The sequence below is a fragment of the Trichomonas vaginalis genome, chromosome V (assembly GCF_026262505.1).
Source record: "Trichomonas vaginalis G3 chromosome V, whole genome shotgun sequence".
Classification (NCBI taxonomy): Eukaryota; Parabasalia; order Trichomonadida; family Trichomonadidae; genus Trichomonas; species Trichomonas vaginalis.
The window spans coordinates 28,448,636-28,469,301 of NC_067207.1; the positions used below are offsets into that span (position 1 = coordinate 28,448,636).

General features: G+C 32.2%; 6 protein-coding genes across 6 annotated transcripts, besides 1 other annotated feature; 1 reads left to right on the forward strand and 5 right to left on the reverse strand.

The window, feature by feature from the left end:
- Positions 1-4,544: 4,544 nt before the first annotated feature.
- TVAGG3_0419120 (GTPase protein) lies at positions 4,545-5,368 on the reverse strand (the record flags this gene model as incomplete). The annotated part of the gene is made up of 1 exon (XM_001297557.1): positions 4,765-5,328. One exon carries the CDS (start codon positions 5,326-5,328, stop codon positions 4,765-4,767), a length of 564 nt encoding a protein of 187 aa, XP_001297558.1.
- A 648-nt stretch (positions 5,369-6,016) lies between these two features.
- Positions 6,017-7,144, reverse strand: TVAGG3_0419130 (uncharacterized protein; the record flags this gene model as incomplete). Its single annotated transcript, XM_001297558.1, has 1 exon — positions 6,017-7,144. The coding sequence occupies one exon, from the start codon at positions 7,142-7,144 to the stop codon at positions 6,017-6,019; it is 1,128 nt and encodes a 375-aa protein (XP_001297559.1).
- Positions 7,145-7,852: 708 nt separating this feature from the next.
- Positions 7,853-9,430, forward strand: TVAGG3_0419140 (microtubule binding; the record flags this gene model as incomplete). Its single annotated transcript, XM_001298528.2, has 1 exon — positions 8,230-9,339. One exon carries the CDS (start codon positions 8,230-8,232, stop codon positions 9,337-9,339), a length of 1,110 nt encoding a protein of 369 aa, XP_001298529.1.
- A 60-nt stretch (positions 9,431-9,490) lies between these two features.
- TVAGG3_0419150 (ribonuclease inhibitor domain-containing protein) lies at positions 9,491-10,588 on the reverse strand (the record flags this gene model as incomplete). The annotated part of the gene is made up of 1 exon (XM_001298529.1): positions 9,491-10,588. The coding sequence occupies one exon, from the start codon at positions 10,586-10,588 to the stop codon at positions 9,491-9,493; it is 1,098 nt and encodes a 365-aa protein (XP_001298530.1).
- A 1,667-nt stretch (positions 10,589-12,255) lies between these two features.
- Positions 12,256-14,274, reverse strand: TVAGG3_0419160 (uncharacterized protein; the record flags this gene model as incomplete). The annotated part of the gene is made up of 1 exon (XM_001298530.1): positions 12,256-14,274. The coding sequence occupies one exon, from the start codon at positions 14,272-14,274 to the stop codon at positions 12,256-12,258; it is 2,019 nt and encodes a 672-aa protein (XP_001298531.1).
- Positions 14,275-17,056: 2,782 nt separating this feature from the next.
- Positions 17,057-17,750: a mobile genetic element.
- A 131-nt stretch (positions 17,751-17,881) lies between these two features.
- TVAGG3_0419180 (uncharacterized protein) lies at positions 17,882-18,760 on the reverse strand (the record flags this gene model as incomplete). Its single annotated transcript, XM_001285688.2, has 1 exon — positions 17,882-18,760. The coding sequence occupies one exon, from the start codon at positions 18,758-18,760 to the stop codon at positions 17,882-17,884; it is 879 nt and encodes a 292-aa protein (XP_001285689.2).
- Positions 18,761-20,666: the final 1,906 nt, after the last annotated feature.

The following is a 20,666-nucleotide window of genomic DNA, read 5'->3' on the forward strand; positions in this document are numbered from 1 at the left end:
ACCAATATAAAGGTTTTTTAGTAGAACGAGATTGATAAAAACTACGGTATGATAAAAAGACGATAATTTTTTTGGCGGGATAATTGAAGAATATGAATGATTCGAATTACAGACATACTCTAGTCCGAAACTTACTATGGTTCGTGACTTATTTTTGACACAGAATAGCTGTAGACTAAGGTTTACTCTAGATCCAGACTTATTATACAATTAAATTTGCTTTTGGAATAAGACTTAATTTTAGTTACAAACTTATCTTAATATCAGACTTATATTTAGAATCAGACTTACTTTAGTCTAGAACTTACATTTAGAATCAGACTTCCATTTCAAGTCAGACTTACTTTCGTCCGAGACTTACATTTCAAGTCATACTTACATTCGTCCGAGACTTACATTTCAAGTCATACTTACTTTCGTCCGAGACTTACATTTCAAGTCATACTTACATTCGTCCGAGACTTACATTTCAAGTCATACTTACATTCGTCCGAGACTTACATTTCAAGTCATACTTACATTCGTCCGAGACTTACATTTCAAGTCATACTTACATTCGTCCGAGACTTACATTTCAAGTCAGACTTACTTTCGTCCGAGACTTACATTTCAAGTCATACTTACATTCGTCCGAGACTTACATTTCAAGTCATACTTACATTCGTCCGAGACTTACATTTCAAGTCATACTTACTTTCGTCCGAGACTTACATTTCAAGTCATACTTACATTCGTCCGAGACTTACATTTCAAGTCATACTTACTTTCGTCCGAGACTTACATTTCAAGTCATACTTACATTCGTCCGAGACTTACATTTCAAGTCATACTTACATTCGTCCGAGACTTACATTTCAAGTCAGACTTACTTTCGTCCGAGACTTACATTTCAAGTCATACTTACATTCGTCCGAGACTTACATTTCAAGTCATACTTACTTTCGTCCGAGACTTACATTTCAAGTCATACTTACATTCGTCCGAGACTTACATTTCAAGTCATACTTACATTCGTCCGAGACTTACATTTCAAGTCAGACTTACTTTCGTCCGAGACTTACATTTCAAGTCATACTTACATTCGTCCGAGACTTACATTTCAAGTCATACTTACATTCGTCCGAGACTTACATTTCAAGTCAGACTTACTTTCGTCCGAGACTTACATTTCAAGTCATACTTACATTCGTCCGAGACTTACATTTCAAGTCATACTTACTTTCGTCCGAGACTTACATTTCAAGTCATACTTACATTCGTCCGAGACTTACATTTCAAGTCATACTTACATTCGTCCGAGACTTACATTTCAAGTCAGACTTACTTTCGTCCGAGACTTACATTTCAAGTCATACTTACATTCGTCCGAGACTTACATTTCAAGTCATACTTACATTCGTCCGAGACTTACATTTCAAGTCAGACTTACTTTCGTCCGAGACTTACATTTCAAGTCATACTTACATTCGTCCGAGACTTACATTTCAAGTCATACTTACATTCGTCCGAGACTTACATTTCAAGTCAGACTTACTTTCGTCCGAGACTTACATTTCAAGTCAGACTTACTTTCGTCCTTTTTTCTCTTCCAATAATGCACAAAACCAAGATTTGACATCAGATTTAAAATCTCCATCAAGTCTGCTTTCCAAATCCGCTGTCAAAACTTGAATATCTCAATTAATTAATGATATTCAGATATTGCGAATAATCTTTAGGTAAAGAAGAAAATTTAGGTTGTAAAATCATATAAAAATGTAGTTAGAGAGCAAAAATTATGTTTGAGTGGATCTCCATGTCGTAGTGGATCTAGATGTTTGAGTGGCTTTAGATGTATGAGTGGTTTTCAATGTCAGTGTGGATCAAGATGTCTGGGAATAAAAGTAAGTCGTAGGTTAATATAAGTTTGATATTAATGTAAGTATGACTTAAAATGTAAGTCTCGGACGAAAGTAAGTATGACTTGAAATGTAAGTCTCGGACGAATGTAAGTATGACTTGAAATGTAAGTCTCGGACGAAAGTAAGTATGACTTGAAATGTAAGTCTCGGACGAATGTAAGTATGACTTGAAATGTAAGTCTCGGACGAATGTAAGTCTGACTTGAAATGTAAGTCTCGGACGAATGTAAGTCTGACTTGAAATGTAAGTCTCGGACGAAAGTAAGTCTGACTTGAAATGTAAGTCTCGGACGAATGTAAGTATGACTTGAAATGTAAGTCTCGGACGAAAGTAAGTATGACTTGAAATGTAAGTCTCGGACGAAAGTAAGTATGACTTGAAATGTAAGTCTCGGACGAATGTAAGTATGACTTGAAATGTAAGTCTCGGACGAATGTAAGTATGACTTGAAATGTAAGTCTCGGACGAAAGTAAGTCTGACTTGAAATGTAAGTTTCGGACGAAAGTAAGTCTGACTTGAAATGGAAGTCTGATTCTAAATGTAAGTTCTAGACTAAAGTAAGTCTGATTCTAAATATAAGTCTGATATTAAGATAAGTTTGTAACTAAAATTAAGTCTTATTCCAAAAGCAAATTTAATTGTATAATAAGTCTGGATCTAGAGTAAACCTTAGTCTACAGCTATTCTGTGTCAAAAATAAGTCACGAACCATAGTAAGTTTCGGACTAGAGTATGTCTGTAATTCGAATCATTCATATTCTTCAATTATCCCGCCAAAAAAATTATCGTCTTTTTATCATACCATAGTTTTTATCAATCTCGTTCTACTAAAAAACCTTTATATTGGTGATTTCTTTGTTAAACCCGTATTTTTTCATGTGAATCTTATTGTATAAACTCTAAAAGTTCAATTTCCGGTCGAAAAAAACTTGAAAACAATTTGCATTCGACGAGTTAAAGAGCTCTATTTATTCTAAATTTTCCAAAAAAAATTAGATTTCGTTTTTTCGCTTCAAAAAATGTTGTTTTAAGTTTTAAAATTTGTAATTCAAAATTTTTTTGGAAAGATTTACGATTTTTTAATACTGCGAATGAGTTTTATTTTACATACTCTATTGATAAATCATATTTTTGTCGAGATATAACTTTTTTTTAAAAAAATTATATGTAAAGAGTGTTATAGAATTCTAGAAGGTATAGTGCATAATTTGAAGTATACTATCAAATAAAGAAATTTTACAGTTTTTTAGTTTTATTTAGATGTACGTTATTTTAGATGGCTTCGTCGAAAACAAAGCATGTCTGTTAAGTTTATTCTTAACATGGTAAATAAAATGGCAACGAAGCCCAGTGTACTGCGTCTTATGCCGTAGTTTTTGTCATCTTCATACTCAAATACAACAAATACAAATAGATTTATTACGAAAAAACGTATAAAACAAATGATATATTTATTTCTAGACAAGTTGACGAACATGTAGCGCAACTGTATCGCTTTAGAGAACAGTTCTTCCAACACCTACTCATTCAGTGAAAGATTTAAGAAGAACTCTTACTCGACCTTAGCTACCTACGCTTTGCTTGAACAATTCCCAACGAGGTTACTATAAGGTTGCAAGTCTTGTCAAAATGTAGTATGCAATACGTTGGGGAAAAATAGATATATACGAACAAACTACTACAGTCTAGCAACTAGTCTTTAAGTGTAATGTATTTTTGCTACAAAGAGCTCATAACGAAGTCAAATTTTGCAATTTGATGTCAAAACTAGCTAGTTGTTGAATCAAATAGCGTTGTGACTTTGTATACATCACGATCTTGTGGTATCAGAGCTGTACTGCTGCAGACTAATTCAACTAAACATGAGCAAGATTGGGATTTCTATTCTCTGGGGTGCGAGGCTCGTCCAAAGTTCAAGCAGCTACAGTGTTTTGGATCACCTAAAGAATTTTGAGAATTCAGTTATTACGTAAATTTCTCAAGATGAACTTGAGAGCAGCGCAGTTATAACGAAAGTCTCTGATGAAAGGCAATGATTTCTTTCATGAATGATCTAACATTAGCTTGAAATCAGGAAAAGAGACTATTGATGACTTACTTTCCATCGATGGTGCACAACAGCAGGGAGGGGATTGGTGGGTTTGGGGAAATTCGCTGAGGCACTAGTGTCCGGATTGTTCGTCAAATAGGTTTCCTTTCCTATAAAGAAATGACACTTTTTTGGCGGCTTATTGACTCAGAAAAATTTGAGAGTTAACGAATAATTTTGGCGCCAAAAATAATTTCTCTTAATTTATTAAATTTAATATACGCACATCCATAAGTTATGCTATTTTTTCTATTTATTTTGTTCTAAAATTCTAAATATTTTTTTTTCATAACATAAAATATGATGTCTAGTCTCATTTACATAACAACATGCCTTAGAATAGGTTTTTTATTCTTTTTGTCACTTTAAATTAAGAATAAAAAGATAATTTAAATTGAATATTTGCGATTATTCTCACTAATGCTGCTTCCTCTTTTATTAGGTAGACAACAAAAAGTTAGCCTTGGACTCCCATATCAGATTTTTGATTGGTTGCGTATATAATGAGCTGGGATTGATAGACGAAAACCCAGTGAGAAAATTTTTGACGCCAAAAAAAATTATCGATCAATTTCACTGCAATCAAATCATAATATAATTGCCGAAAAGGGAATTAGTAGAAAGCAATTAAAAATCGAGCTATATACGATAGAAATAAAAACATAATATTTAAGAAAATGACAATAATCTACAAAGTCTAATATATTATTCGGCAAAACTCATTTCTATAGGAATATGAGTATAACCTAACATGATAATGTATTCAAAAAAATTAACAGCAACCAGTTTTCTCTTCTTTCTTTTTAGGTGCGTACAAGGTTGGTTGGATTCCTATCTGGATTTCTTTTGTGACGACAGATTGAAAAACGTTTCTTGCTGCTTTATGAAAAGCTTCTGTAACGTTTGCATTTGTTTTTGCAGAGGTTTCTATGTATTCTAAACGGTTATTATTGGAGAATTGTTCGATTTCTGCTTTAGATACTGTTCTTTCGCTTTCTAAATCAATTTTATTTCCAACTAGAAGAATTTTAGCTTTTGGATGACAGTAATTTCGTACATCTACAATCCAATCTTCCAAGCCTTCGAAGCTATGATGGTTATTGTAAGAAAATACAATCAAAACACCGACCGCATCTCTGTAATATGCTTGAGATAGTGCTCTATATTGCTCTTGCCCTGCTGTATCCCATATCTGCAATTGAATCTTTTGATTGCCAATGGACAACTTGTATAATGAGTATTCTACGCCAATCGTACTATCTAGCACACCATCAAATTCATCTGTTATTAATCTTCTTACAAGGGCAGTCTTTCCAACCCCAGCATCTCCGATCATTAAAAACTTGAAATTCAAAATATCATCAGACATTATTTTTGACACAACCGCTGAAATTAAATCCAAAATTTCGTTTTAAATATGCATATAACAATGACAAGAAATATTTAGATAAAAAATTGACACTTTTATTTATAATGTTTTCAAAATCAATTTTTAATTTTCAGCAATATCAGACTTATCAAATAACATGCCATTACCTTCTCTTTAGATAGTATTGATCTAAGTGATAAACAAGGAGAGTTATCTTTTCTCTATTGGCGCTAATGATATATGGACTCAATTAGATCATTGGAACAGAACGCAAAGAAAAACAAAGAATATATATTTTTGGAAAAGACTCCAAGAGTTAAAGTTATGATTGACTAATGAGTACAAATATAAGAAAAATACGAAGCTGAAAAGGATCATCATTTGAGAGTTTTACATGGCATTTGTACGCAAATGTCATGTAAAATTTTCTCAAAATTCTTCCAAGTTTACATTCACCATTTCTAGCTTGAAATGATAATGCTTAACTAAATAATCTTAGTAAATTTACACATCATGTCCTATACAATACAAAATCTATATCAACTATTCTCTATAAATCATTACTAATGAGGGGGTAATTTGAATTTGAGATAAATATATCACTAAACAAGAATCACCATGATAAGTTAAAATAATAAGAAGTGTTTATTCTTAGTTATTCATTAAGAATTTTTGAAAAATAATATTCAGCTCTTGGTTCTTCCTTTGAATCATCGCAATTATCTCTCAAGCAGTTTATGTCGATAATTTCTGGATCATTTTCGATCCTTCCGAGGTAAATTGCCCTCAATATCAACAAAGATAAGAAAGAATTGCCAGAATCAGAAGCAAAATCAATCATTTCTTGTAAATCAACAAAGAGGATATTGGCTCTTATCAACAAAATGGCGCTAAACGTCATAATGTACCTTTTCATCGTGTAAGTCAATTCATCGTAATGAATTGAATGATGAATCATATCCAGATTCGATATGATCTTCAATACATCTTCAGATTTTCCTCTGTATGAAATTATCATCAGATACCAGTAACAAATCTCTTTCATTTCTTCATCAGGAGAGAAGAAATAACTTATTACCTTCTGTAAAAAGATTGTTGATGCTCCCAAAGCTTTGATTGTTTGGATATTTATTTCGATATCATTATTGACTTCGAAATAAAGTTTGCACTTGATTCCGAGTTCAGAACACCTTGCAGCAACCTGGATCTGTTGTTCTGGAGGAAGGATTTCGATGTTTGAGAGAATTGTTTCGTTGACTTTGTCATCAAAGGTCGGAGAGATGAGACAAAGTAGGAGTGGAGGTAACAAGTGATACATTGTTAAAAGAGGAAGTTTTTTGATGTAAATTTCGAAGATTCTCTCTAATTGAAGCAATAATGTTAATTTGTGTTCGACATTGAAGGATGCGTAAGCTTTTAAGAACTCTACTACATCTACTGGATCTTCTAATGTCTGGATAAAGTCTAAGATATTGTAATTGCTGTATAAAACTTTGGCGAAATCGTCTGAATTAAGTAATGCGACTTGAAGACATTCAATTGCGAATGCTGAGTTGGTTTCTCCGATGTATGTGAACAGCATTGATGCTATTTCTGATAATTCTTCTTGATGTCCATTTCTGTTTGTTGAAACAAATTCATCTAAATAATACTCGAATTCTTCTGAATCTTTTCGCTCGAAAGCTTCTTGGATCTTGGAAAAGAGGTCATAGAACTCAATGCTGCACTCTTCATCCAAAGACCTGTGGTTTGGAACGTCTGGTTCTGATCTAATTTCGTCCATTGATAAATTTTTAATCAGTGCATCAAATCATATAAATTGAAAGGAAAATAATCGTGGTGAAGTTCACCACCTCGAATTGAGAGAATGATATGAAAAAGATGTTTTATTAATCATGGCCATTCTTAACTCTTATTTAATTTTGTAGTTTTAAGTTAGATTTTCAAGAAAATTTTATACAATTTCACGTTATTCGAACAGGATTATATATATTAGTAGGGATTCACTGGAAAGAGCTAATGTGAACATTCATATTAATATACATAGATGTGATTTGAATAAAAAACATTTATTAACTTATATATTTAATATATTTAAAGGGATATAGATATGTAATACGTATTGAAATGTTTTTTAAAAGTATTCTTGCTTTGATTATTTTGCTAACGCATTTTGATGTAACAATTGCACAATCAAAGAGATTTTGGGGAATCAAGTAGCCGAATGATTAGATTATGAAGATTTCAGCATATGAGACGGATTTTATGGTTCAGTTTTGGCAAAATTAAGCATATTGGAAAATGCGAGTGAAAATATTCCGGATGCAAGTCCATCATACTGTAATAGGGTCATTTGGTAGCGGCTCACAGTCAGCATTTCTCAAATCGTTGCTTAACGTCATAAGAGCTCGAAATCTGTACGTTAAACCACCTTTCAAAATCAAATTTTATCTGAAATTTTCTAAAACTGTACGTTTATCAAAAATCATCATGGGTGAAGATGCATTTATGCTTAGTGTCCAGTTCCCTAGCAAGACGCTAGAGCTCTGGGAAGAACTAGGTCTTGATAATGATATGAGAAAAGAAGATACAATAAGCGTTCAAAACGCAATGATCAAATTAACTCAGGATTACACAAATCAATTGAAGATTAGACGTGATAAAACAAGAAAAGAGATTGAAGATGTTCAAAAGGCTCATAAAAAAGTCATGTTAGCTTACGGAATTACACAAGATGAGATTAACAAGACAAATTTCGACATTCAACCAATCAATTTACTTCAACAACTTGCACAAGCTAAAGATGCATACGAAAACTTCAGAAACGCATGTGCAGAGAGACTTAAGAAGTTCGAAAACTTAATTCACATGGCAGTCGATCACTTTAACATGTTAGGTATTCCAGAAGCTGAACGCGGTGATTATGCAGTTCTTGGGGATGATGACTACTCTCGTGAGCGTCTTGAAAGATTGAAACTCAAAGTTGAGGATTTACAACACGAGATCGAGGAGAAGAGACTTGTTGCAGATGATATCAAAAACGAAATCTACTCAATTCAGAAAGAACTCTCAAGCAAGCTTTCAGATCAAGAAGAAGCTGTCTTGAATTCACCATTACTTACACCAGGGGTCATTGATGGTATCAGGAACCTTCTTGAAAGGCTTCAACAGGTAAAGGCCCACAGAGTTAAAGAGTTTGAAGAGATTGCACTCAATATCACTCATCTCTGGGACACCCTCAACATAAGTGATTCCTACAGAAAAGCATTCCTAGAGAAATATGCTACAATCAGTGATGAAGTTTATGAAGGTTGCATGAAGGAATTAGCTAAATTACAAAAGCAGATGGACGAGAAACTTCCAACACTTATCAAGGCACATCGTGAACAGCTTGCAGAGCTTTATGACTTCTTCCATATTCCTCCTGAGGGTCGCCTCATGGTTGATGAAAATTGCGAAACAGGACAAGAAGCCGTTAAGATATTCCAACAGATGAATGATGAAATTGTTCGCCTAAAGAAATTAAAAGTTAAACTCAATGATCTTGTTAAATTGGTCACTCAAGCTGAACAAATTAAGAAAGATTATGATGATGTTCTTAAGAATCATGATCCAAAGAACTACACTGCAAGAGATACAGACTCAGCAAAGATTCTTGTCTTTGAAGAACGTGCTCGCAGAAGGTATAAGGTTACACTTCCAAGTTTGATCGACAAATTGAAGAGGATGCTTGACAAGTTCAGGAAGGATAATGGCTACGATTTCGAATGGGATGGAAGACCATACATCGAGAAACTTAAAGAAGATGAGCAACAAGAAGCTATTGAAAAGAAGTTTGCTGGAAAAATCACAGATTGCGGAAGTGTCCCTCCAATTAAGCGCAAAGGAAAGAAAGGAGATGATCTCTATCACAATGAGAACATGAATGATAATCGCGGAAATTCAGTTAGAACTGCTCGTCGGCAAGCTTATGTTTGAATCTTGACTGAAAGATAATTTGTTGTATTATTCCTGCTTTTTTATTTCTATTTAAAATTGCTTTATTTGATTAAACTTTCACTCTATTTGCTATCTTCCATATTATTTTTTCATTAAAAAACATATACATGATAAGGTTAAGGTTTTATTCTCACATTAAAATGAAAACAGCTATTACAGTGATGGGATGATTCGTTTTAGAAATCATATTTGCTTTACATGAAAACTCTGAACAATGTTTCGCAGATGAAATATCTAACCCACTCTTTTTAAGAATATTTATGAAAGTTTTATTATTAATATTTTGTATGAGGGCTCCGCAATTCAGAAGAGGACAATTTGAAAATGCATTTTCTCCAATTGAAACTACACTAGAAGGAATTGTGATTTGCCGAAGATTGATACATCCTTCAAATGAACTTTGACCAATTTTGACGAGACTTTTTTCGGGAAGGAGAACTGCCTGAAGGTTGGCACAACCTATGAAAGCTGAATCTTCAATAGAAATCACACCTTCCAGAAGATAAAAGTAATTTCTTTTGGATGCCGGTGGGTATACATGCATCTTAATTCTATCACTACTATATAGAGCACCATTCTCACAAACAAAATTTTCTGAACGAAATTCATTGATTGTTTCGAAGTTACTGCAGCCACGAAAAACGCCAAGCCTGATAGAAGTCAACTTACTAGAATTCTTGATTGTGATTGATCTTAAACTTGAGCAGAATGCAAAACAATAAACATCAAAAATTGATACATAATCGGGTATATCAAGATGTGTAATAGATGTGCCAGATAGAGCATTTGAACCAATTGAATAACAGTTGGATGGGATTGTAAATGATGTCAAACTTTCGCATCCTTTAAATATTGATGGTGATAATATAGTAGATGTAATCATGTTGTTTTCGAAAATAATACGAGTGAGTCCACAGTTTGCAAAGCATGCACTTTCAATTGATGAGACACAATTAGGTATTTGGATAGTATTAAGTGACGACAAACCATTAAAACAATCAGAACCAATTGATATACTTGGATTTGTGTTGAAAGTAATATATGTGATGGAGTCGCAATCTTGAAAGGCACTTTCAAATAGCTGCAATTGTGTGGAAGAAGAGAAAGATATTGAAGGAATTCTGTTACAATTTCTAAATGCACTTGAATATATTGCTATCAAAGTTGAAGGGAAAGATATGTGTGTGTTCAAAACTGTGTTTTCGAAAGCACGATCTCCTATATACATAATTTGATTTCCAAACGTGAAATTATATAAGTTTGAGCATCCATAAAAAGTCCCAACATCAATATATTGAAGTTGAGGTTCATCATCAAAAATGGCAGTGTTTAGATTAACTTTTTGATAGAATGCTTTAGTTTTTATTCTTGTGACTGTATGGGGGATTATAACTTTATTCAATCGGCCAAGATATTGAGAAACTGTTTTATTGTTGTTTGAATAGATAATAAGTTGTTTGTCAATATATAGTGAAGGACTTGTTAACGTCACGTTTAAATCTGGTATATCTAGTAATGCACTACCTCCTATATCTTCAAGATTATCAGGAAGAACAATTGTTTTTAAAGAATTACACATATCAAAAACCTCACTCTCAAGATTTTTAACTGTACTTGGAATTCTTATTGATGTTAAGGCAGATCCTGTAAAAAGTCTATAACTCAAAACAGTAAGATTTGGTGGAAGTTGAACTTGTTTAAGCCTTCTACAAAAATAAAATCCATAAGATAATATTTCTTGAACCGAATCTGGTATTATTATATTGATTAAGTTAGAATTAATAAAGCACCCTTTCTCTATTCTGATGACAGAATCTGGAATTATATAGCTATCTCCACATGCTGATGCACAATAATAAATGACTGTTTTATCCTTATTGTATACCGCTTTGTTATCACTCCAAAAATATTGATCATTGCATCAACATAAATATTCTTCATGTTCCCATTAAAACTAAATGCAACACCTGTTATACTGGAAACACTTTGAGGAATAGTAAACTCTAATAAATTAAGGTAATAAAAAGTATCATGAACTAGACTTTTTAGTTGAGATCCAGGTGAGAATGTTATTGATGTAATTCCCATAGCTGATATTCCGTACTCACCAATTGATGAAACAGTTGATGGGATATTTATAGTTGTAATCTTAAATGAAGTAAAGGCATTGGGTGATATTGTTGTTAATCCTTCAGGAAGAATAACAGATGTAACTGAAGAACATCCAAAAAATGCATAATTCCCAATGATTCGCAGCTGACTACATTTTGAAAGGTCAACTTTTTGTAACTTCTGACATGCATAAAAGGCATAAGCATTAATATTTGATAGTTGTGGATTGTCCTCAAACGAAAAGGATTCAATCGAATCTTTTGCAAGTTTGAAACAATAATTTTCTTTATCATACCCATAAATAGCGGTACATGCACTTGATATGAGTACATTTGTTGTGGTGGATGAAACTGAAAGTAATGTGCGCCCATCAGATGAATATTCAGTCAATTACCGGAACACTTTTCAGAAGCTATTGAAAATTTTGAAATAATAAATAATGCCTTTCAATGGGTTTCCCATGCATTAAAAAAAGGTCAAAAAAAATTGGTAAAACCAGTATTTAAATTAAAAGCATTAATAAAGTATGACAATAATCGCATATGGAAAAAAAAGTAAACGATATAATACATCAATTTTTAAATGCTCAATTAATGAACATATTGAATGGAAAATATTCACATTTGCACTTGTATGAATTTTTCAATTAATCCATTATAAACGTAGTGTAACAAAATTAATTAAACAAGTATATTTTTATAGATTTCCGCCTACATGTATGAGAATTTATAACATCAACTTTTACATATAAAAAACACAATAAAATATAAAAAACAAATATTATCAATTAATGAGCCTTGACATCGCAAGCAATCTCTCTTGAAGAGGCTTTTTGACGTTAGTCATAGAAGAAGAGCAGTATGAAATCTCTGTTTGCTGATGAGCATCATTAGTTGGCTGCTCCGAGTTGTTGTTAGGCATGTTGATATACTTTGCAGAAATTTTTCCTGTTTTATATTCTAAAGAAGCTATTTCTCTATTTTTAGAAGAAAGAGCTTGTCTAAGAAGAGTAATTTCATCTTCTGCTTCGGAAAGTTTAGATTTCAATGCTTGTTCATTTCTCTCTTTATTTGATTTGATATCAGAAAACTCTGTCTGTTTCTGCTTAAGCATAACATTTTCATGCTTTAACTGCATTATCTCATCTTTGGATTGTTCTAATGCAGCTGTAACTTCTTTCAAAGAATTCTTAACACTTGCGTATTTCTCACTCAACTTTGAAAACTCCGAATGATCAATAGTTTGCTGCATTTGAGTAGTGAGATTATTTATCTGGTCATTAAGTTCTTCTTCTTTCGCTTTGGCAATTAAAATTAAATGATCTTTTTCAGCCAATTGATTTTCTCTCATATTTTGTAATTTTTCTGCATCTTTGATGATCAATACCAAATGTTCTATCTTCTTTAGAAGTTTTGATTTAGAGTTTTGAAGATCTTTTATTATTGCAAATGGCTCATTGATTTTATGTACTTGTGGATCATTTCCGCAAATCCACCACCAATTTCTATAATCATTTTCATAAACTTTTGGCAATTTATTGATCTTTGACCATCTTTTTGATATGACTGTTGCAATGATAATCGTTCTTAATGATGGAGTATTCGATATACCTTTTAATGCAGAGTTAATTGCATTAATACGATGAGAAAATTCTCTGTTCGCTGACTCAATAACTTTTGTATTCTTTTGAGCATTTCTTAGAAGTTGAATCTGATTGATTAACTGTTCATTCTTTGTATTTAAGTCTTCAATAGTGTTCTGTAACATTGAAGAATCTTCTTTTAGTGAAGAGATTTGTTCACCAAATCTTTCTGTTTCGGATTGAGATAATCCGAGTTCTTTTATGGCTTTTCTTAATTGTTTCTTGGTAAGTTTAAGTTCTTTAGGTAATTTCTCGGCTAATTCAACTCTGTCGCTGAGTTCATCAACAAGTTGATTGAAATCTGTAATATGCGGAAGAATTTCTTGGACTTTTGCCATCTTTTCTTGTAATTCTTCTATATCATCCTTTTGAGATTCTATAACTGTTTGTTGTGCATGAACTTCGCTCTTGTATTTTTCGATTTGTTGCTCATTCAATGAAATTTTGTCTGATAATGATTGTTTTTCATCTTTCATCTTGTGTATAAGCTGTCTAAGTGATGCTGCTCTTTCATCAGCCTCATTTTTCTCATTTTCAAGGCGTCTTAATTGAGTTTCTAACTTTCCTTTATTTAATGTAAGTTTCTCGAGTTCAATATGCTTTTTGAGCATAGAATCGTTGTTTGTAACATTTTCTGCACGAAGTTCTACCATCTGCTTGTGTAATTCTTTAAGATCATTATCTTTTTTGTCAAGTAAAGCTTGAAAGTCGCGTTTTTGTTTTTCAAGGAGGTTGTTAAAGTCAGTTCTGGAATTTGCTTCATTAACTGAAAACTCTTCTTTTAATTTTCTGTATGCGTCGTCTTTTTCATCGATTTTTTGTCTGTATCCGGATATTTCATTTTGCATTGTTGTTGCTAAATTCTTTTGATGTGCTAATTCATCTTTGAGCCGTTGAATTTCATTATTTAACGATTTTCTTTCGCGTTCGAAACTGTCTTGTTGACTTGAAAGTTGTTGTTTCAGTGCTTCAACTTGTCTTTTCGTATTTCCGAGTTTTTGATTTGCGTCTAAAAGTTCTCCAAATTTTATCTGCATTTCATCAATTAAATCATCCTTATCTACTGAATCATCTGATCCTGAATTCGTGTTAGATTGTGTTGAATCACCTTTTTTACTTTCATATGTGAGAGAAGTCCGTGATCCGGAGCTTACACTCATTTTTAAACGGATAACGAAGCGAGAATTATGCTCGCAGATGATTATCTATTCTAAATTGAATCAAATTACTATAATAACTTGAAATCATAAAACTCAAACATGTCATATTTTCATTATTTCATAATTTTTTTAAAGCAAAAATTATAAGATTATATTAATCTCTATTTTCTTAAAACAGGCTTGTGGATTAACTATATAACTAGATAAAATATGATACATTATATTATTAATCCATAAATAAGAATATTTTGTTCAGATTTGTGCATTACTAAATAAAATTCGAAAATTGTAATGGCATCGCTTATTGTTTTCTATATATAATACGTGACAACTTATTTTTTTGAAAAAAAAATAATATAATGTGGTTAAGTTTTCCCTAATATAACTCTTAATGGCATTTGTCAACAAATACCATGTAAAACTCTCGAAAGTGTGATCCTTATGGCTGGGTGAAAACCCACCCACGTTATGGAAACTTGACTTCCCAAAATTACTGTTTTTTATAAATTAATTTTGAATATTTTCATTTACAATATTTAATCGTTTATCTACTAATAAATATGAAAAAGTTTAAATTATGCTATGCGGTATAACTGCTTATTGCCTATTTTAGCTCCGTGCTCAAGTAAATATTTTTCAATTTTACATAATGATATTCGAATTGCAAAATCCAATGGAGTTGCGATATTATAAAGAGAATTTGATATATCAAAAAGAAATATGAAATGAAAGAGGATTACATCAAACAATGATAAATGTGAAAAGAAAGAGAATGAAATAAATCAATGATAGACATGAATAGAAAGAGAATGTTACAAAACAATGTTTAACATGAAAAGAAAGAGAATGTCATAAAACAATGATAAACATGAATAGAAAGAGAATTTTATAAAGCATTGATAATTATGAAAAGATTAAGAATAAGTATAATGTTAACATCAGCACCATGTTCGACTAAAAATTTGACAATTTCTATTGAATTCACCAGAGTTGCAATAGTAAGTGGACAATGATTAATATCGAGAGAACTCTATTAAATTATGATAAATATGAAAATTACGAGAATGTTATAAAACAATTATAAATTTGAAAAGAAACCAAATGTCATAAAACAAAGATAAACTTGATAAAGCAATGATAAATGTGAAAACAAAGAGAATAAGATTTATGTTAACATCTGCACCATGTTCAACTAAGAATTTGACTATTTCTATTGATTTCTCTTTGATTGCAATAGTAAGCGGGCAATCATTAATATTGAGAGAAATTCATTAAATAATGATAAATATCAAAACAATGTTGAATATGAAAAGAAAGAGAGTGCCATAAAACAATAATAGATATATAACGAAAGAAAATGTTATTAAACAATGATCAATATGAAAAGAAATAGTATAAATTTCAAGTTAACATTAGCACCATAATCAACAATGTATTTGACAATCTCTATTGAATTCGCTTTGATCGCAGCCTTAAGAGGGCATTCATTTGTATTAAGAGAATATAATAATATAATGATAAATATGAAAATAAAGACAATTTCATATAACAATGAGAAATATGAAAAAAAAAGAGAATGCCATAAAACAATGAGAAATATGAAAAGAAAGAGAATGTCATAAAAAATGATAAGTATGAAAAGAAACAGATGGATAATGTAAGTTTTGTCAATATTTTCTCCATTAGAAAGCAAATAAGATGCAATATCATAATTTCCAAAATACATGCATTCTTCTATTGAATCAGGAGTTTGTCCAAAATTTGTTTTAAGGAACTTAGCAATTTCATAATTTCGATAATCTAATGCTGTATTAATCATTCTATCAAATGATTTACCATCTTCGATCATTTGCATAAAAATATTTGGATTTCCGCCTTGAACAGCATATTTTTTCGGAATAATAATTGTATTTAGCTCCTAAATTTTTCAAGTAATTGAAGCACAATTCTGATCCGTGGAAAATAGCACAATCAAGTGGCGTTAATGCGATTTTAATTTGCTTATCAATATCAAGATTTGGGAATTTACTCTTAAGATCATCAACTTTATTCCATGCAATGTAATAATATGGAGAATTTGTTGAATATAAATTGAGAACATCTTCTTTTGTTTTAATCCCGAGGAATCTAGGATAGTAACGTTCACCATATAGAAGCAATGCTAATTCCTTATTTTTCGGTTGTATGATGCATGAGAATTCGTTTGATATCATTTGATAAAGTTCTGCATATAATTTAATTTTTTTAACATGAATTTGTGAAAAAACATCAATCGACGAAAACGCTATTTGGATGGATATTTTTCTATTTTTAATGAAGTCTATAATAAGCGATGATGATTGTAAAATATTATCGGGGTTGAGGTCCCAAATAATTTCTGAAGCTTGACTAGGGTATTTGAATACTTCTATTGGCTTAATATTGCTAAAATCACACTCATTTTCAATTGTTGCCGGCTTCGAACTCGACATTCTTAAAAAAATTCTGAACTTTACAAAGTAAAATTTATAGAAATCTCAGACCAAACAATTTTTATCGTCGTTCAAGATAAATATTGAAATCTTCATAAACTTTATAGCTATATCGGTTTAGGGAATTCGTTTTCATTTTGGACATTACCTTCGGAAACTTTTCTTCAAAATTTTAGCCTAAAATATGCATGTTATTTAGCTGATAAATTCATCTTGTCAACAATTCAATGAGAACTCTAAAAATTCCTGCTATATTAGCAACGGTATTATACACAGATACATATACTTTATGTTAACTGATCACGGCATTCGGCAAACCCAAATTTTAGCTAAAAGTGACAGGGAAAAAAACGTTTAGTATTAAAAAAAAAAGACCGATGAGAGCTTCGTTCGAAATATAGAGGGAACTGAGAATGCGCAACCATTCTCAGGGAATATTGGATGCTATTCCCGTTCCCTCTGTATGGAAAATTGAGGTTTTCAAAGGGAGTTAAAATAATATCAAATTTATACTAATTTACTTCAAAATACAAAAGTATTTGACAGCTAAAATTAGTTACTTTAGCAAGCCTATCAATACCCTTTTACGATTATTGTTACTTTTTCGAAATAAAAGTAAAAACAAATTTATACTAATTTACTTCAAAATACAAAAGTATTTGACAGCTAAAATTAGTTACTTTAGCAAGCCTATCAATACCCTTTTACGATTATTGCTACTTTTTCGAAATAAAAGTAAAAACAAATTTATACTAATTTACTTCAAAATACAAAAGTATTTGACAGCTAAAATTAGTTACTTTAGCAAGCCTATCAATACCCTTTTACGATTATTGCTACTTTTTCGAAATAAAATAAATTTATTATCAAAAACCTTTTTTTTTCTTAGTAAAAATAAAAATGTTATTTTATATCAAGTTTTTATTCATAAATTTTTATAATGTTGTATAAATTTCATTAAAATTTACGTACATATTAAGGTACTTATCTTCTACATATATAATCAAAAAAAAAAAAAAAAAAAAAAAAAAAAAAAAAAAAAAAAAAAAAAAAAAGGTAGTGGGGCTTCCAGGCACTTCGTGCCTTCTAGCCCTGAAGATGTTTAGTATAAAATGAGGTTTTTATTCGGAAAATTGTTAGTCTTCTGGTGTGAATTCGGAGGACTCTTCGTGTTTCTCTTCTTCGTGTTTCTCCTCTTCTTCCTCCTCCATTGCTTCTGGGAAGAAGTCTTCTTCTGGGTCGAAGACATTATATAATGTGTAATTGAATGACACATTATATCTTTCTTTGAGTTCGCTCCTGACAAAGAACTTAGTTCCAGGAATACAGAAGACTTCTGTGCGTTGGAAAAGCTGATGTCCTGGAACAAATTTGGCAATTAGAGACTTCTTTTTTCCGAATTGTTCAGGAGTTTCCATGACGACAGTAACAACATCTCCATCTGCGAGGTCTTGTTGTTGTTCGGAAAGGTAAAGAGCAATGATATAAATGGTTGCTGCGTTGAATTCGAGAAAGTCGAATTCAAATTGTGTAGTCGTATAGCAGTCAAACCATTTTGTACAGTTGTCTCCGAACTCGTCAATGTATTCATCTTGGTCATATCCGTAACTAAAGACTTGAAATTCGGCAATTCTCTTGTCGAATGACCGTTGGATGGAACGAGGAAGATTTTGACGAACTTGGTATAAAGTTCTCAACATTATAAGCTTAGTAAATGTTGGAAAATACTGAACTAAGACATCGCTAAGCTCAATTGGACTTGGAATTGTCTTAGTAAGTTCAATTGAACTAGCAATTGCTTTGTTCAGAACTTCACAGAACTGAGTATTGTATATAGCGTCTGGTTGTGTGTTTTCTTCGGCGTCTTTGAGATATTTAGAGCAAATTTGTTGAAGAATTTCTCTTAATTCGCTGTTAGACTTTTTGGCGGTTATTCTAACAGCTGTGCCAGTTCTTGGAGGTTGTGGGGCTTTGGCTTTGGTTAGCGGTTGAGAATTGTTAATGTTGGCTTCCATTAGACAAAAATAAACTGTTTTTTTTCGGACTACTCATAGAAAAGTTTAAAATAAACCGTTTTCGTCAACGGTAACCCCCTCTATTTTTTTATTTTATTTAATAGTTACCGTTGGCAAACCGTTCCATCTCAAATATTGAATGAACTATAAACGTTTTTTGTTTTCTATATATACTTTTTTGTCCAACGGTAAAACTTTTTACACAACGGTTTTTGAGAGTCGTCGCTGTTGACTTTTTTGTAGAACACTCAAAATAGTATAACTTTGTCCGGACAAGTAAGGGTCTATCGTCGCTACAGGAAAAGTTACAGGCGTTCCAAGGAAGTATACTTTGAGAAGCCTTTTCCCCTTATAGAATGAGATAGGACCGTTATTTTACAAAACTGACAACACTTTGACCGAGTAGTTTTTTGTGCTGAACAAAAAGTGTCATATAAACATCTGTCAAAAAAGAAAGAAGAAGATTGGATCTCTAAAACTTCTTTATGTCCTTGTTCTGTTTGTGGTTGTTGTTGTGCAGGGTTTTGAACTGTTGGTTGTTGTGTTGGTTGTTGTGCTGGATTTTGAACTGTTGGTTGCTGTGCTGGTTGTGGAGGTGGTTGTTGTGTTGGTTGTTGTGCATGCCTGTGTCTGTGTCCATGTGACGATGTAAATGTTCTAGGTAGTCCTGGTGCAGGTGCTTCTCTTGGAGGGTTTGGTGGTATATAAATTCCACCAGCTGGCACATATGTTCCATCTGCAGCGTAATGTCCTACCTGACTTTTCGTTCTTAAGAAAGCATTTACTAGGTCTGTTTTGGTCTGTTGTAACTCTTTTTCTTGACTTTTCACAACAGTTGCTCTAACGGCGTCATAGGCACTTTGAACTGCCTGTCTCGTTGCTGCGTCTGTTATTTTCGTCATATTTTGTGCTACTTCTTTTAACTCTTTGTCGAAACCTTCAGACTTCAGTTTCTTTCCAGATGAGAAATCGTTCACTTGTTTCACCTTACTATGAAGAGCTTCGAAAGCGTTCTTAAAGTCAGCATTTGTTAAAGCTTCATTTGAACTATCTTCATCCGCTGTATTTTTGTCCTTATTGACCCTATGAGTTGGGCTGCTTTAGCGTTGGCTTGGGCATCTAACCAGTCATTGTTAGCTTTTATATATTCTGCGCTTTTCATTGCCTTTTGCATAGCCGCGTCGTTATTTTTACTTTCTTGTGCTAAGTTTTCATACTGTACGGTTTGGTTTTGCAACTGTAAAAGTTTTTCTGCCTTTACATTTGCTTCAACTTCTTTTTTATACTCATCGCTATCCATATATGTCTTCAGGGCTTTTTGTTTTATTTCTTCATCTTTCAGTATTTTATATTGAGTAGTATGGTTTTTCAAATTTATGACATCTTGTTCCATTTTTGCTACTTCTGCTGCTTTTTCTGACACTTTTTTCGCATATTCCTCTGTACTTAGTTCTTTCAGTTGTTCTTCTTTCTTCTTTTTCTCTACGTTTAACTCATTGAGTTTCTTTGTGTGTCTGTCATATTCTAGTTTCTTTTCGTTTTCACTTATTTGCTTCTGTATGTCTATGTTTGACTTTTTGACATCTGTTATTTGATTTTTGAGTGAACTCAAATTCATTTGACTTTGAGGGTTATAGGCTGTTCCGTCTGCAGCTCCACCATAGCCTGCCATTTTCGCTAAAAGTGCCGCTCTTAAACCTCCACTCTGTGCACCAACAACTCGGTTTAAAAGCATAGGATTGCTTGACATTTGTTGCAACATAGTGGGGTCATTCAGCATTTGTTGTTGCAACTGTTGTTGTGGTGTCAGTTTTACTATTGGATGTTTCAATGCTCTCTTCCTCTTACGTATATTCTTACGTAGCTTACGTGGCATTTTAAGTGAAGTTAAAAAGCGGTTTTTGAC